At 38.0% G+C, this 16,960-nt stretch overlaps 2 protein-coding genes across 2 annotated transcripts; both read left to right on the forward strand.

Annotated features, from left to right (window-relative positions):
• The first annotated feature begins 3,993 nt into the window (after window positions 1-3,993).
• Window positions 3,994-6,497, forward strand: LOC146136177 (uncharacterized). The gene is made up of 2 exons (XM_083395748.1): window positions 3,994-4,166; window positions 4,848-6,497. Exons 1-2 carry the CDS (start codon window positions 4,079-4,081, stop codon window positions 5,345-5,347), a joined length of 588 nt encoding a protein of 195 aa, XP_083251874.1. The 5' UTR covers window positions 3,994-4,078; the 3' UTR covers window positions 5,348-6,497.
• A 5,966-nt stretch (window positions 6,498-12,463) lies between these two features.
• Window positions 12,464-14,189, forward strand: LOC146136178 (uncharacterized). Its single transcript, XM_083396176.1, has 2 exons — window positions 12,464-12,570; window positions 13,789-14,189. Exons 1-2 carry the CDS (start codon window positions 12,558-12,560, stop codon window positions 14,187-14,189), a joined length of 414 nt encoding a protein of 137 aa, XP_083252302.1. The 5' UTR covers window positions 12,464-12,557.
• Window positions 14,190-16,960: the final 2,771 nt, after the last annotated feature.

Raw genomic sequence — 16,960 nt, forward strand, 5'->3', positions numbered from 1 at the left:
TTTTTGTGTAAAATGTTACCACTCTGCGAATAATAATAAAACTCGTATATCTTTTAAATACCGAACCTAGTGAAAATCACCCGGGAACCGTTTGAAAATCGTTAAAAACAGTTTGTAACAAAAAAGCTAATGTTGCGGTATAACGAAGCTTCTGCTTGCTGAACTTTTTAATGTAAGCGATACATTTTTGATCAATCTTCATTGGTCTTTCAGTGAATACTACAAGTTTACACCAACCACAACTAGAACCTTATTCGTTCCATGGTGAAAAACCTATTAGTTACCTTTGGCCTTTGGCCAAAAAAACGTAGCATATGACGTATATATAGTCAAAATAATGAATATTTAAGATACGCTGCGGCACACGGGTATATATAGTTACTTTACTAGACAAGACCTAATGTTTTCTTTAGTTTTTAGTTTTAAAGAGAAAAACTATTCACCAATAAAATCGAGAATCATTTTGGAACAGGGTGGCGCAGAGAGGTGTAACTGTACACTTTTCACAACTCGGGCCTATACACGTGTAGGACAAGCATCGGCACAAAGCGATTAGCCGATAAGGTGTTAGCAAAACATATCGGGTTCCGAGTTTTTGTCGGAGAAACGCGTTGATATTTTGTCAGCATTTAGTTGATAGTGAGGTTCTATATGCCTAACGCGACTATATGCCTAACATTCACTTGACTTTAGTAACAGCAGATATTCCGTATGTGATGAACACAACGCTAAGTCTTAGCGTCAGTCAGAAAGCGTTTTATACGATATAGGCCTAATCAAAGTTTGCTGTAGAGTTTGGACTATAAGAGTATAAGGTCATCAAATTCAAACGAAATCGCTTTATTTAAACTATAACTAGCACAAAACTCTTAATCAAATTGCAAAATACGCATATGAATATTCTGTTTAAAATCATTTTTTGTTGTCATAACGCAACCTACATTAATAAATGTAAACCGCAAAAACATCTTATTATTATATTCATTATGCTAAAGGCTTATGAAAAAGTTTTTCAATACATTCAATTTATTGGTTTTACATTTTTAAAGAGAAGCCCCCATGTCAAATTAAAGGAGCATTATAAAAGTTTAGGTTTGATTTAGTACTGCACGAACACTGAACAATTTCATGGTCAATTGAAATTAAAATTAAAATATCAGCGCCCAGCTAGGCTGATTGTCAAGTTGAGAAACGGAATATGTGATTGCTAAGTTGACATGACCAAGGCCGAAAAGGGAGACGAGTGTCTTTCGGTGAAGGCACGTCGTGTGCTGTTCGCGCTCTTCATTCTTTCGGGCCTCTTTCTGGTCGCCATACCGATCTATATGGTCTACTTTGCCTGCTGCAAGGACCACAAGAAGAAGCGAAAGACAAAGCGACAGATTCACCCTCAAAGCCAGGCGAGCAACGGAACAACGAAAACATCAACAAAAAGGCGGCCGCTTCAGAGACGTCGAGGCACCACAAAGGTGGCTTCGTATAGCGAAGTGATGGAGCGTTCCAGTAACAAAAAGACCCCTTCGAACTCGCGACGCGCGAACGCCATTGTGACGTCATCTCCGGTGGATTCCCCAAACGCAAGCGCGACGCCCGACGGCTCCCAAACGACCCCGGAATCGTCCCAGGGTCCCGAATTACCCGCTACCCCTCAACAGAGTGAGAATGCAGTGGAAGGTGGTCAAGATTTCCTGGAGGCCTTTAACCCTCGATCGCTGCCCGGATTTAATCACATTCACGGTCCGCCAAAAGTGATAATGGTCGCGTGGAAATAACGAGCTCCTTCTTTAACAAATATTTTATAAACGAAACAGAATCGCCAAGCGCTATAGAAGGCGCCAACGTGGGACTGAATAATAGTGCCTTGGCAGACGTTTTGGTTAGGGATGAACCGAGGGAGGTATTTTGGGCATTCCTAAGTCTCTACCACCCAACATAGAGGAGACTGAAAAAAATATATTCCTAACACTACCATGGATAAATATAAATGGTTTTGGTTGTTTTATATAAATGGTTTGGTTTGTTTGCAATAATTGCCGAGATGTACACGTTGAATATGTGGACAAATCTTAGAAATTAGTACAATGCAGCATTCTATATGAACTATGTCCACTACCCTCTCCCCACAAACGGCAGTCGAGTTATCGATGGCCATGCAAACTGATAACTTAAAACACAGAACACTGTGAAATGTAACTGTTTGAAATTTATAAAATATACATTAAAATAGTTTTAAAACGGTGCGTTTCTGAAAAAGATCGTAGAAGACGTAAGGTTTATTGTTTTGAACATTATCGCAACATAAATCTCGAAACTATGGGCCTTTGTTGTACACTGTGTTTGTAATGGACAGGATTGTAAAGTACTGCGGGTGTAACGTGGGCTGCTCAAAGTTGCTTACAGTTTCGTTCCCCAAGAAAAACGTTTGCGGTGGGTGTATTGTTAAACCATATTCTATAAATTCTTTAACGGGGTCTCCCTGCAAACGTCAAAGTGCATTAAAGTTAATCAATGCGACTTTAAATCACACAGATTTATACAAGTGACTTATTTGTTTTTCCTTGTGAAGAACAATGTCGAGTTTTTTTTTACCTATAACGGAGGCTAAATTTCTTTGTTTCGTGTCAGCTTTATTATTTGTACAGCCGGTTTGTGAAGTCTAGACTCTAGATCTAGAGTAGACTATACTCGAATTAATAATTACTAGTCATGTTAACCACACAAGAATGGAAACAGGGTGGCGGTCGTCAGAATAAACTATCCGGACATAAAAAATGTAGATACCAGGCTTTAATAAATGTCAAATAAACACTCGTAAGTAGTACACTGACATTAAAAAAAATTCTAATGAGGCAAGCTCCCTATACGACAACAATAGGCTTTTCGCACAATATGTTTCTACTTTGCGGGTTGACAATTGTTTATGAAGGCCGTTGTCATGCTTGTATGTAATAACAACACCAGTGCTGGGATTTGAATCACATGCGATTTATTTCGACCAATATTGTTTTGACGTTGACCTGCTGTCGTAAACATTCAGAGTTTCAAATAAACTCTGTCCTTCTGAAATTACTCGTAATAAACTATAAAGTTTACGTTGTTACGTTGTAGAGGTTATTAATATTATCGTCCATTATGTTTTCGTAAACGGTCTTTGTCGGGCAATCTTTCATAACGAAGAGAGTTCGAATCCGTTTTTTTTTTCTCAAACCTGTCTTTTGTTATTAAAAAGGGAACATGGATATATGCTTTCTTCTTTTCAAGGCTTTATGCTTTATATCATGGATCGTCAACTACGGCCTGCGGGCCGAATCCGGTTGACCAGTTTAACTTAGTGATCCCCAAAATACGGATTTGATAAAGCCGATTTTTTATTTTGAAAAAAAAAATTTTTTTTTTTTATTTAATAACAACCAAGTCAAATAAGGTTAAAACCAATTTTTCCCGTTCCGCGATCTGTAATCGTTACAGTTATCCGGACCTTTGTGAAAAGAGTTTGGTGAACCCCACGCTCAATATACTATTGTTATTGCGCAATATTTTTTTATGTTAAAAATGTGCAAAATAATAAAAAGCAAGTTGATTTATCCTAGTGTATTTTTGCATGTGAGATAGTACGCCTGTAAGCATAATGAAAGTTGCAGCAATCGTTTACTGACTTGACCTAACTTTTGTGTTGTTCTATTTTGCGTAATCCACGAGAGAAAAAATAAACTTCCAATTTGAGTAAATTGTTTGTGTATCACCAGTTTTCAATGGATAAAAAACGTGGTAAACGATTAGGACCCACAGTGTATAAGCCAAGAATCGCCAGAAAATGGCAACCGGGAAGACAAAGGCATGTGCCACCGAGAAACATCGTAACAAGAGACGGAAAAAGAACGCTTGCGCCATTGTTTGAAGTCGTAGCGAAGAAACGAGATCTAGCGACGGCGAACGTAAAATAACTTTCTTAAACCTACAGCGTACAGTAGGCTGGACAAAGACGGTAGAGGCCCGTCCTTAATGACGGTTGTCAAAGCAAGTTTTTGGAGATATTTTCCGAAATGGATTACGCTGATAGCTAAGTTAGACTGTAGAAATGGTTCCAACAACAAGAACGAGAGTAACAGCTCGGCGGCAACCTCGGAATAGAAGACGGACTCAAAGCTCTGCGTGTTGCTCCCGTTGTAAGTCCCAGCAGGGTTAAGCTTTGTGACTAACACAATTTGTTAAGACATCGAAAAATTATTGTATTTTGCTGAGGTTGCCAATTGAATTTTCAAACCGTTTTAAAGCATAGGTAAAATTATGTCTAAATAATGATTGTAAAATGAAAATTGCATTCGATGGCAAAATGTCCACCTTCAGATGAAATTTTGTTTCAAAACACTTCGAGAGTAGGCCTACTTTTGACTTTTGCAATAAAAAAGGCAATAAGTAAAATGTCTATTATTATATTTTTTTCGGCCCACGTATCACAATTAACTGATTCCAAACATCGTAGAGATTTTAAGCACTTTAAACTCAAAGCTACAAATTTTTAACTTGCAAAAATCAAAATATATAATATAGGCAAGTAAGGAACATAAAAAAGTGCCCGAAAAACAGAAAAAAGTATTTACGGTTTGTATACCATTCGAATGAAATCGTTTTAACTTTTATAGGCATAATTTTGCACATATATATCACAGTATTCAAGTCAAAACTGTTTTAACCTAATTTAAAAACAAACAATGTGTGTGTAAAATATTTAAACCTTCATAGCCAAGAAAACTGCCAAACAATATAATTTTTTTTTTGCGGTGGTACGACTCGAAAAAGTACACGGCCGTTCTCAGGCCTACCAATATCTCAAACAAAAACTACAGGCTTGCATGGAAAGCTTTGCGGCGAGCGCGGGCGTGACATCATAGTTGTCATTCTCCTGCTGCTTCCCGCCGCCGGAACAGCCGCTTCCTTCGTGTACGACATCGAGTGGCTCCAAGTGTCCAGCATCATCCTCTTCGTGGTCCTCTTCATGGCGCTCCCGATCCGGATCCGGAGCAGATCGAGAACTCGTGGAGGAAGAAGAGGAAAGTGCTCCGGATGCTGCTTTGGAGGTCGCCCTAGGAGCTCTGTGGACCCCCGGGGCGCGCCAGGGGAAGTACCGAGCTACGGCGAAGTGATCAGGCGTGATCTGGAGCGGGGTGTCGGTCCCCTGCCAGGGTACCCAACGGGGATGTCCCCTCCTCCCCCCTATGACGCCATGATGACGGAAGAGCCACCCAGCTACGAGGAGTGGCTGCGTATGGAAGAGGATAACAGAAGAAGGGAGGATTCTGGCGATGGAAGAACCAGGGTTGAAACTGTGAGCGGACGAATTAGCTGATCTCACTTTGGCAGGCGGGTTTTTACTAGCAGAAAAATGCACAAAGCAACTATTGTCAGAGCCTGGCGGGCCATTGAGTCGGTTTCAACACCACGCGAGGTATAAATCAAAGTCGAATTCCACTTAGGACCAGATCGCAAAATATAAAATAAATATTTTCACTTATAGCGGTGTCATAGAACACATTCACCCACAAAACGTGGATGGAAAACATTATGCCATTACACCTTTATAGAATGTGCATGCCTTGAGTCCGGCTCCGATAGCGCAGCCCTGCTCAGAGCAATTTTACCTCGATTCAGCACTTCCACACATGCTGAAATCACGTTCTATGACGAAAGTTCTAGTACATTCCTTCTATACCAGCGAAAGAAATATGCAAACCTTTAAAATCTCAAGGCGGTTTTAGTTTGCCAGCATCTTGGGCTACAATATCATTAGCGAATATTTTGCCGGTCAAACTCACAGTGGACTATTTACTCCGGTGCTAAAATTTCTCAATTGTTGTTTAAAATGTTTACACAATGTAAACTATAAATCTGACTGTGAAAAGCAAAGTTTAACCTTAACGATTAGCAATTGACAATCGAAGCGTTTTACATGGGCTTCACTGTCTTCTACGACATACTGAAAGCAAAATTAATGTAAATTTATTCGGAGAGGTATTTACACCATACACAGTGCGTTACGTAATTTTTTTACCTTTTTTTCGGTACCAGTGCTTCGTAATCGATAATAATTTACTATCTAAACGTTTACGCACGTTTTCTTCTACTGCATGTGCTTTGATATTCTTTCTTTACATGTAATAAGTAAAGCCCGTGTCATGGTTTTCATGAACGTATAAAAACTCTTTGTCCTCAAATCGTAACTCAAAATTGATGCATTTATGTTTTTATTTTTTTGCCTACGACAATTGATATACATTTACTGGCAATTCTATTTCTAAATACGCTGTAATGTTTTATTTAATAATAAGGTCATTTTTGTACAATTATATGTTTGTGGAGAGAAAATTATCAAAATCGCCAGGAGTTCGTTTATGCATTGTTTTTATGTCAAATCACTGAATAATAACCCGACTACATTTCATAGTATGTAACCACTAAATTTATTTGGGTCGAAACCCTACGCCAAGGTACTGCATCTTATACGCCCAAAAATCATTCTTGATTTTTTTTGGGGGGGGGGGGGGGGGGGGGCAGCATTTTAAGCCAAGCTTTAGCGGAAAGACTGAAATGCAACCGGGCCTTTAAACATGCGCTTTTATTTATTTTTATCCTTTTTTGAGTTTTTCAAACAACGTAAACTGTTAAACGCATTTAATGAACTGATTGGATAGTTTTGTTACGAAACATGCCTTCTGTCGAAAATGACACTTACCGCCTGTACAGATTATGTTTTATAGCTTCTTCGGATAAAGGATGGCGTAACATTTATGTACTTTTTATATACTTCCGATGTAAAATGAAGAGTATTTATTTTATAGAACGCCTACTTCTTACAATTATGTTTAACAATGTCGATATTTAAACTCGTTATTAAGTGGTTCACGCAACATACGTACTATATAACTCAGTATATTATGCAATAGCGAATATATAGATTTCTATGAAAATCGTTGTCTTTAACAAGAGGGTATATGTGCTATCAGAGATAGAACATCAGTCCATACTCCACAAGTTAATATTAACAATAAAGCTAGACACATATAAATAGACCTTGTCTGTTGAGTGGGAGAAGAAAACGATATCAATATTACACACAAACTTAAACGAAATATATTCACAGTGTCAGAGTTTTCCTTCGAATAAACTAACCTGAAATGCATTTTGTACATAGATCACGATTTATTAGTTGGATATGGCCAATTTAAAGTTGCCCTGTTTACTTTATTGCCGGAATAATTTTAATGCTGCATATATTGTGTGACGCACATGCCTATACACCAGGGGTCGGCAACCTTTTTGTAGCCGCGGCCCAAAACCAACCACGAAAGGGTCTCTGCGGGCCGCACAAAATAATAACTAAGAATTATGTTATAAAAATGTTAAAACTACCGTGAATCAGGCGGGCCTAGGATCTTTTTTGCGCTTAAAAACATGTTCAATTACATTTAAGGAGGCAGTAAACTATTAGAGCAAAGCGTGAAAAAAGGCGTTTGTTTGGTTTAAAATTCGAGTTCGCACTTCGTCATCCATACAACTAATGAAAAGTGTAATAAAACTACTTTGAGGAAACGCGATAACATTAGTTAATCTAGTTGAGTGTTTGTCAACCTTTTAAAGTCAGGGCACACGATTTTATTTTGGTATAACGGCATTTCTTTTAAATTTCTTGCAAGTTTTCATTAGCCTACATTGCCGACAATAAAAAATAAACAAAAAAGCTAAAAAATATATGTCCAATATTTGTGAATACGTTTTCCGTTTGTCCGCGACGCACTTGGCAGCCTTCCACGGCACAACGGTAAAGAAGCGCTGATCTATATTTCAAAAGACAGCCTCAAAACGTAAACAAACCGAATGGAGGAGGATCATTCGCGCGAAGGGCGAAAATTTTTCGCACTTACGTAGTTAAAATAGTCAATAAGTGTTTGAAATGCCTAGTTTGTCAAAGAGACGGCGGGCCGGATGAATTACATCGGCGGGCCGGATCCGGCCCGCGGGCCGTAGGTTGCCGACCCATGCTATACACCAATAAGGTATCGCATGATCACATACATAGATCAGTATAGCAAACAGGCAAAATAGATCCATTTGAAAGACAATGTTGCGCAACTGAATTTAACAAACATATGAAATTAATCAACCAAGGTGCATTCTAAACTATATGAAACATCAACTAAAATCTGGTGTTTAACAAAGCGCCATTTCGCTTTTTAACTTCCTGTAAAATTATATCCGAGTGGTTTTCGTTAGCAGCTTCTCTGACAAGGTGTAACACGTCAGTAAACAGTAATACAAACGGATAAGAGCGTGTTTTACATTTCGCTTTTAAACGTCACCAACGTCTCTAGATTTATGATATTTATGGAGCAAAATCATATAGGCAGGCGTTTTTTCTTACATTATATAGCTGTTGAAGCAGTGTTTTTATCAGTTTCAGTAGCGTTGGTTAAGCTAGCCATATGGCCTGATAATCATACCTATTTGGGATTTGTTTGTTTACAAGAGTTAGCCCATCATACAAACTTCAAACAAAGCAAGCAAAACAGGACAGTGTCGCGAAATACAACAATACCGCAAGTCATTCTAAGATTTTATCAAGTTTGGCAAATTTGCGGGCTTTGTAAGACGGCAAAACAATCGGTGATATTGCCCAAGCAGCTACTCTACTTGATTGGTAATGGATGAACGCCTACATCGTACGAATATAGTCGCTATTCCTAAGTGCCAGGCTAAAATACCTAAATTAAACTGCAACCAACCATGATTAGATTCTCCCAAAGAAACAACAACAAAAACAGAAGTAAGTACAGAAATTAAGTTAAGCGGCCCCACAAAATATGGTCAGTTTGTTCGCGGCATAATCATTAAACAAAAACTGCATACTTACGTTGTAACCTCTTGCATCTATTTAGAATTATCATTCAAGTTATCATTTCCAATTTACGCAAAAAATGCTTTGCATCTAGATATAGAATTATTTACCTCACAAGTTATATAGATTTAGTGATACTTTGGGTAATATTTATATAAAATGTCTGTGACAATATTCGTCAATATATGAAGAAGGAAGCGTTGAAATTACAATGTCGATGTCGCCTTCAATATGTAAGTGTTACAATACGTTATATGCAACTCAATCAGTATACATGCGCAAGCAATTATCAGTTAAAAAAACACTAAACAAATTTGAAGATAAAGTCCCTCAATAAATTTAAATTGTAAAAAATGGCGATGAAAATATACAATATTTTATTGTTCTTTTTGTTTTCTTTTAATTCGTGGTTAGTAATAAAATATTTTGGATTTTTTTATGTGAGTCACACTAAATTTTACTTATTTTTAACTTGACTACTAATCAATTCATTTGTATCGTTTGGGACGACCGTAATTTTTCGCTCAAAGCAAAATAGTCACATTAAAAACCATTGACATTTCCAGTATTGAGGTATTCATAATTGAAATTGCGAATAAAACATTAGCTTTTCATATTTAACCCCTTTAGCATGAAAACTATAGTTTTCAAAAACCCTAATCAGGTCGTAAAGCATATTTAAGCACACGACCTAACTTTTACGTATACACAGCCGACATACTGATGCGACACCGCACAACGCTGCTGGTGACCACAACCATAGCCTGCTTCGTCAACATCGTGGCCATGGAATCACAGCAGTGGAAGATTGTGGCGGCTGCTACACTCCTTTTCAGCGGAGTGCTCTTCACTTGGATCACCTTCGTCGAGATGCCACACATCGACGTCCCTGTGCTGTGGGTAGCAACTGACAATGAGGCGCCGCCAGTGACAGTTATAGACTCACCAATGGAAATAGTGATTGATAAAGCAACACAATCCGTGGCTTGTGACAACATACCACCATCAGTGGCGACTGACATTGCTGACCATTTAACACTACCTTTAACAATTGACAAAACAAAGCGGCCCGGGACAATTGACAACGCAAGACGGTCGGAGACAACTAACTACGCAACTATTTCAGTGGCAACTGACAACGTAACACCGGCAGTGGCAACTAACAAGACAATACCTCAAGTGGCAACTGAAACCGCAACATCGTCAGTTGCAGCTGACATGGCAACACAGTCAGTGACACATGACAATATCAACGATAACAAACTGAAAACGCAACCTCGCCAGCAGCTGACAAAAAACATCAACAACATTGATGCAATCTAATACCAGAATACACTGCATAGCTTAGTGCAAACATTTTAAATGATATAGAAAATGCGAGAACAAATCGATTCGGGTGAGTATTTAACGACAACCACTCGCTCCACTGGCGAGTGCCCTTAGCAAACATTTTAAGGCCTTTATGATGTCACTTCTAATATTCACAAGATCGTGTTTGCTGAGCGACAAGTTTGTTTAGGTCGCCTGATGAACTTCGTTCAATGCTGAAATCAGTAATATAAACGTCACTGCGCAAATGGACGATTTCACCACACACACACACACACTAGGATAAGTGTAAAGTGTTTAGTGTTGCACAATGCAGTGTTTCCGGAAAAAATATATGCGTATAGGCCACTCCGTATTTGGCCGTGACGCGGATCAGATTTATCACTGTGTCGCCAACGCAAAGTACCTTTGTCGATCCTGTGCGGGGCGAGTCACACTAAAAAGGTGTTCAACTAAATGGCCAAGCCCTTCTCTGGTCAGCTACTCGAGCAATCTGAAAAGGTGAGAAGCTCTTAGAGCGAGTTAGGTAAGATGACAAAAAGCAATAATAGTGTTAGCAACATTAGTTCAACAGCTTTGATCAGCGGTTCGTAAGTTTAGATTTGCGAATGCGCACTAGACGGGTGCAGTACCAAAATGTGTGAATTTCTTGACTTACAGCAATGTTTCTCAATATTTTTTCGCGGCGACCTAAATACTAGACGTAAGTATAACAGTGAAGCATCGGTACCTAAATCTCTTTACTAATACGTAAGCTTAAATCGAACAAAACACATACATTACAATAGCATAAATAAGTATGATTTGAATTTTTATAACCCGTGTGTTTGTATAGTTTTTGCAATTTCGTAAAATTTAAAGAAATCTTACTGAAAACCAATCTCCGTAAAACTAATTAATTATATAAACCTACAGTCGGCGACCCAAATAAATCAAACCGAGACCCAATTTGTTTAGTCACGGCTGATATGTTGACTGTTCAGAAACACTGACTTACAGCTAAATTTAAGTATTACTATACGCACCGTTTTTTTTTTAAATACTGTGTAGGAAATCAGTTGCACTTAATTCTTTATCTATATATGCAATTTCAGTAGATACTAAAAAGATAGAGCAGAAAGCAACGCAAAGCGCACTTGTAATGAAACAAATATTCTTACATTGCAGTGCACTGTGAATTACAAAAAGTCATAAACTTTTGAAACAACATTTGAAACAGCTATATTTACCAAAATAACTCAAAACAGCGGTTTAACAATAGGGTTCAAATGCTTTCCGTTTTTTGCTTGTTATTATGTTCGCCTTGTCGGCTCTATTTTTGTCATCGACAGTTAAAACCCTAATTTGATGAATACGATGCAAACTTTGGAAAGAAAAAGAAGCAGTTCTTTCTTTTTTTGTAGTTCCTGACATTGCTAAATTAAAACGTGGAAATAAGCAAGTTTATACCGCAGTTAAAAAGTAAATTTGATAATTGCGAAGACAATTTTACTAAGATAAAGAGTGTTGTTTTACATTTTCCTGGAAATGCCTAACCCATAATATGTGAATGCATGCTTGCAACTAAGGCCATATCGGCATAAAACAGAGACTTTATTAAGGCATGACTCAGGCTATGTTGCACAGTTAACAACGTTGACGCGCATAAAGTTTGGTTAGTTGCGCGGGCAGGTTATAGCGTTAGTTAAAATTCTTACGGACCACCGAATTTTCCGACTTGCTGCCGGTCTGATATAGCTTAGGAAAGGACCAAACCAATAACGTTGGAAATTCATTATCTAATTATGTGCAAATAGAGATGGTGCAGTATGGTTCAAACATTTAGCAAAGCCGTTTAGCAGGATAACAATTTTCTGTACAGTGTTTGTTCTGTATAGATTAGTAGCAAAATTTTGTTTTTAACATTCTAGTACCGGTAGTCAGTAAAGACAACAAAAAACTTGGAAACAAATCGAAGTTTTAACGAAAGCAATAACTGACGTTAAGTTTGAATTGTTTTATTAAAACAGCCGCAAAAATGCTTAGGTTCGCTAAAGCGAGGGGCATTTTACATGCACACAAAATTGTTAAGAGATTCTTCGTTATATATTTTCGGTAAAATAATACGTTGTGTGTTTGACTGCGAAGCCGTTAAGGATAAGCACCCAATTTTCAGTGGTATCAGCCGTGAAATTGGTAACTGTACTATTTTTCAAATAAACTAACGCTTGACAGGGTAAGGTGTTTCTACTTTACAGGTGGATCTATTCCGATAGCTCCCTGTGATCTCAAATGACCGTTAATTGCGATTTTTGACATCTGTTAAGGACAGCCCTCTTTGCAAAAGTTCAATTACAAAATGGCAAATAATTGTGAGTATGGACAATATCGATTCATCAACTATATAGTCCAAATACGCTATTGCGAAAGACAAAAATTAGAAATCACTAAACCGGTGACAAACATATTAACTGCGAATGACTAATACTAATATATTGGTCATTGTTAGTGGTCTTCATTACGCCACTCGCGCGATCTGTAACGTAGGCTTAAGTAGGTTGTCAACCTAAATAAACTCGTTACGAATGACCTGATTTGAATTGTTTCGAAACGTTGTAGCCACCACGTTTAACTACGCCTGCCACCTTAGAATCAGTCACATTTAGACATTACAACTTTGATGGGTGTCAAGTATGCACTGTTAAAAAAATTTACTGCGTTTTTCTAGGCAAACTTAAACTATTTCACCGTTTTGCATTTACTGAAAAAATCAGGAAAATTTTACTGTTATTGTGTTATGAAATACCAACTGCAAGTAATTCTTTACAGTCTTCCGGTATACATTTACACAAAATACGTAAACTATTATGGCCTTGGATCCGATGTTAACATACGTCAATAACGAAACTTGAAATCAGGGATGTCCAATAATATCGGATCGGAGCCGACATCCTGTCACATGCCACTAGTATCGGTACATGTCCGATGCTAGGATGGTTTCGGTGCCGATCAGATACCGAATTTGTGTAGAAATTTCAGCCATGATGTGCAATCCAGCGAAGCGTTATCTTGACGCAAACTTATCAAAACATAATATGTTAACGACTGGAGGTAATCAAACTGCTTTACGCTAATAAAAATTTGGGTCTGATCATATGGATGACATATTATTTGCTTGTTTGAGCATAGTAATGGAGTCATTTGACAAAGGATCGGATAACGATAATTTTTCTTCAAAATGTCGGGTATCGGAACAAAATGTCAATTATTGGACATCCCTACCTACAATTTACAAAAACAAGGATTAAGTCATGCTTTTCACTTCAACTTTTAACTGAATCATTTTATGCAAAAATATACAACTCCGTTGTCCTTAAGACCAGCCGCGCGTTTTAATAGCAATTTGCTGCCCCTTAAACACAATCGCATGTTTTTCACGAACGTTCATAGCCTTTATAATTGAGCATTGCGTTTAGACATTTAAAAATAGCCGAAAATGTCGCATTCTAAAACCCTTGCGTACAGCGTTTAAAAACGGAAAAAAAAAAACGGCCGCCTATTTGAATTTTGAACTATGCTGGTTTTTGCAGGTCGACAGCGAAACATATTCTGGAACCCAATTGTGCCGATGTTCTTTATAATGTTCAGCATAGTAAATCTGGCTATACAGGAATCCCTCGAGTGGAAAATCGCAGCCGGCATCGTACTCGCCCTCAGCATACTCGCACTCGCCTATATGGCACACTCGCACAAGCGCCAGTCAGCGTGGCAGCGTCAAGCGCCAGTTGGCAGCACGCCATTGGCAGGTGACATTGCCACTGCTGGGGTTGCTGCCCAAAGTACGACTCAAGCGATGGTTCAAACTCACCATAGCGATTTCCGTGTGGACTGCTCGCACCCGCCGTACTCGGCAGCTCCGCACTCAGACGCGCCGCCCTCCTACGAAAAAGCGACCGCTTTGCCAGGAAGTGAACCGCCGCCTTACGAATAGAGACAAAACCGAAGAAATACTTTTTCTGAACTGGAAACGACATTGGTGATGCCACAAAAGCGAGAATGATCAGTACCCGCGGGATGGAAGTTTGGCGCTAGCAAACATGCCAAATTGATTCAGGAAAAACACTGATGCTAACAAGTTCTTGAACAATACATTTAACTGAAGTCTGGATTGTTCAAAATTTAGCAAATGTTGGACTTAAGATGTTCTGAAAGAGTGATTTCTAGCATTTTCTTGCTGAGCACAAAAACTGATTTGAAAACAAATTTTGCTTAAGTTTACGTGAGTTCATTGAAACAGAAATGATAATTATACACGTTGTTAATCAGGGTTAGCCGTATAATTGGATTGGAGGTGGTAATTCTGAAAAATCGGTTTAATCATTTGTCCTGTAATAGTTTGCAGTTACTACCGATTAATTGCACCTTGGTTTATTTTCTTGCTCCCCTCCATGCCTGGATAGCTCAGTTAGAAGGGCGAATATTCGTGGTATGGACGAGGTCATCACAGGCTATAGGTGTTTTTTCTAGCCTGACATTGCTTGTATCATCGATCGACTGATTCGGTTAGTTTATTGAAGGCTCCGGTGTAGTATGGCACGTAAGCCGTCAATAAACGATTTTAAAAGGACTAGTTCACAGTGGTTTTACACGTGTATGGATTTATTTTGCATTTCGACTTATTTATAAAAACAGTATCGTTTGGTGCAACGATTATTTATAATTGGGTACACTATGCACGGATCTGTAATGTAGCTTGATAATAAATTGTAAAGCCTACGTCCATCTCTTAGGTGATGCTTGAAGTGCTTCTCAAGTGTCGAAACGTTTTAATTATCAAGATGATGTCGATCTACTCGACCTTTTTGGCTTCACAATTAGCTATTATTTATAATATTTTTAACTGTGTACCAAAGATTTTCAATTAAGTAAATAAGTGATGAATTGTCTGAAAAGTTATCTCTGCAAACCAGTTAGTGATTGTGTTAGATAAAAATATTATAATACTTCAAAATATACCCTTTAATTAGTCAAGGCTGCCCTGTTTTCCTCGAGGAATGTTTCTCCATCACCAAGCAAACGAAGTAGAATAGATCTATATACATTAGGGATGTTCAAAGTAGAATATAGAGTTCTTAGATTTGAATTCAAAGTCAATTCGTATTTAATTCTGCCGTTTATTTCGAGTAATTGGAACCGATATAATTTCTGTGTTTTACCCCATATGTTTGCGCCTAATTGTACATACGCGAGTGGCAATGGATAAAGGCCTGTAGCGGCGGCGAAACAAGAACCGTAACTTTATAAACCGGTTTTAGGCCATTTGTTTCCCGAACCTGAACCGTTTTTTGTATAGGATTTTAAGGAGCCGAACCGGAACTGAACCCAATATTTTGAAATAACCTTAACCGAACCCGAATCTGTCGAAAAAGCGGTACACTCCAGCATGACGTCACAAATCGAGTTATGTTATGCCATGTTCGAAATTTTGTGAAAAAAAAATTCTTTGAATGCTTTTTATATTTTTTTAGATACTTTAATAATGATCTGCTTGCTTTTAATGCGTCACGAAAATTAGATTTAATACTAGTTACAATTCAATTATAATTCTCTACATTTAATGACCCACATTTAACCGGGACTAAACCGGTTTCCAAAAAAACCCTTGAACCCGAACCGAACCTGGACCGGAAAAGTCAAACGGTTCATCTCCCTGGTTTTGGCATAACTTTTGACGTCCTTTCTGAGCTTTTTAAGGTCCCTGGTCTGGAGTTGGCCAATGCAACCGCGGTAAATGTGTCGGGGATTTCGCCTTTCAAAATATGGCAAGCCTATACTGTAGGCCTGTAGGCAGTGGTGGGATTCAGCCGGTTCGCACCGGTTCTATCAAACCGTATCACGAAATGTTATGAGATCAGCGAACCAGGTAGCATTACTGGTTATTGTCAATGGAATTTAGCATTTTATCTACAAAGTACCGGTAGTTTACGTGTTTTTTTTTAATGTGCAATGCTCATTAAAATAGTGTTAAATCTTTATAACTGTAATAATTTTACCTTGTGGAAGTTTGTTTGAAAATTGCATTGCTGCGCCATAAGAATAAGTCAAGAGACGACTGCTGCTTGTTAGTGCGGCTGTTAGCAGTGATGAGATTTAGCCGGTTCCAACCCTTCGCTGGAACCTGAATCCTGTTATTTCAAATACTTTAATTATTGCCGAAAAATCTGACTTTTTGTAACAGAACCGGCTGAAAAATCTGACTTTTTGTAACAGAACCAGAGCCTGAAAAAGACGACTTTTGTGAGAGAACCGGCTGACAAAAATTTTGAATCCCACCACTGCCAGGGTATATTATGATTAATCCCATCGCCCCTCAGAAAAACAAAAGTTAAATAATTAATAAAAATATGCTAGGATTCGATGTTCTGGATTCGTTATTCTAATCTAGATTCTATTTTGAACATTCCCAATACACCTTCTTCAAGTATTAAATATATTATCAAAGATTCCTTATTGACACAAAGCAAACCATAATATCATAACGATTTTCAAAATATAGCGGATGAGAGTACGTTGTTTTATTTTAGATGAAAAACCACAACATATATCCTTTAAAATTAATCTCAAATAGAAAACATTAAAATATTTTAGTAAAAAAAAGTTGCTTAGGAAACACCAAAGAGACTATCTCTTTGGGAAACACCAATGGCTTATTAAGTGTACTTTAAGAGTTTCACTTTTTAACTTAAAACGTACCAATCATCC

This window comes from Ascidiella aspersa, chromosome 8 (assembly GCF_963924565.1).
Source record: "Ascidiella aspersa chromosome 8, kaAscAspe10.2, whole genome shotgun sequence".
Taxonomy (NCBI): Eukaryota; Metazoa; Chordata; class Ascidiacea; order Phlebobranchia; family Ascidiidae; genus Ascidiella; species Ascidiella aspersa.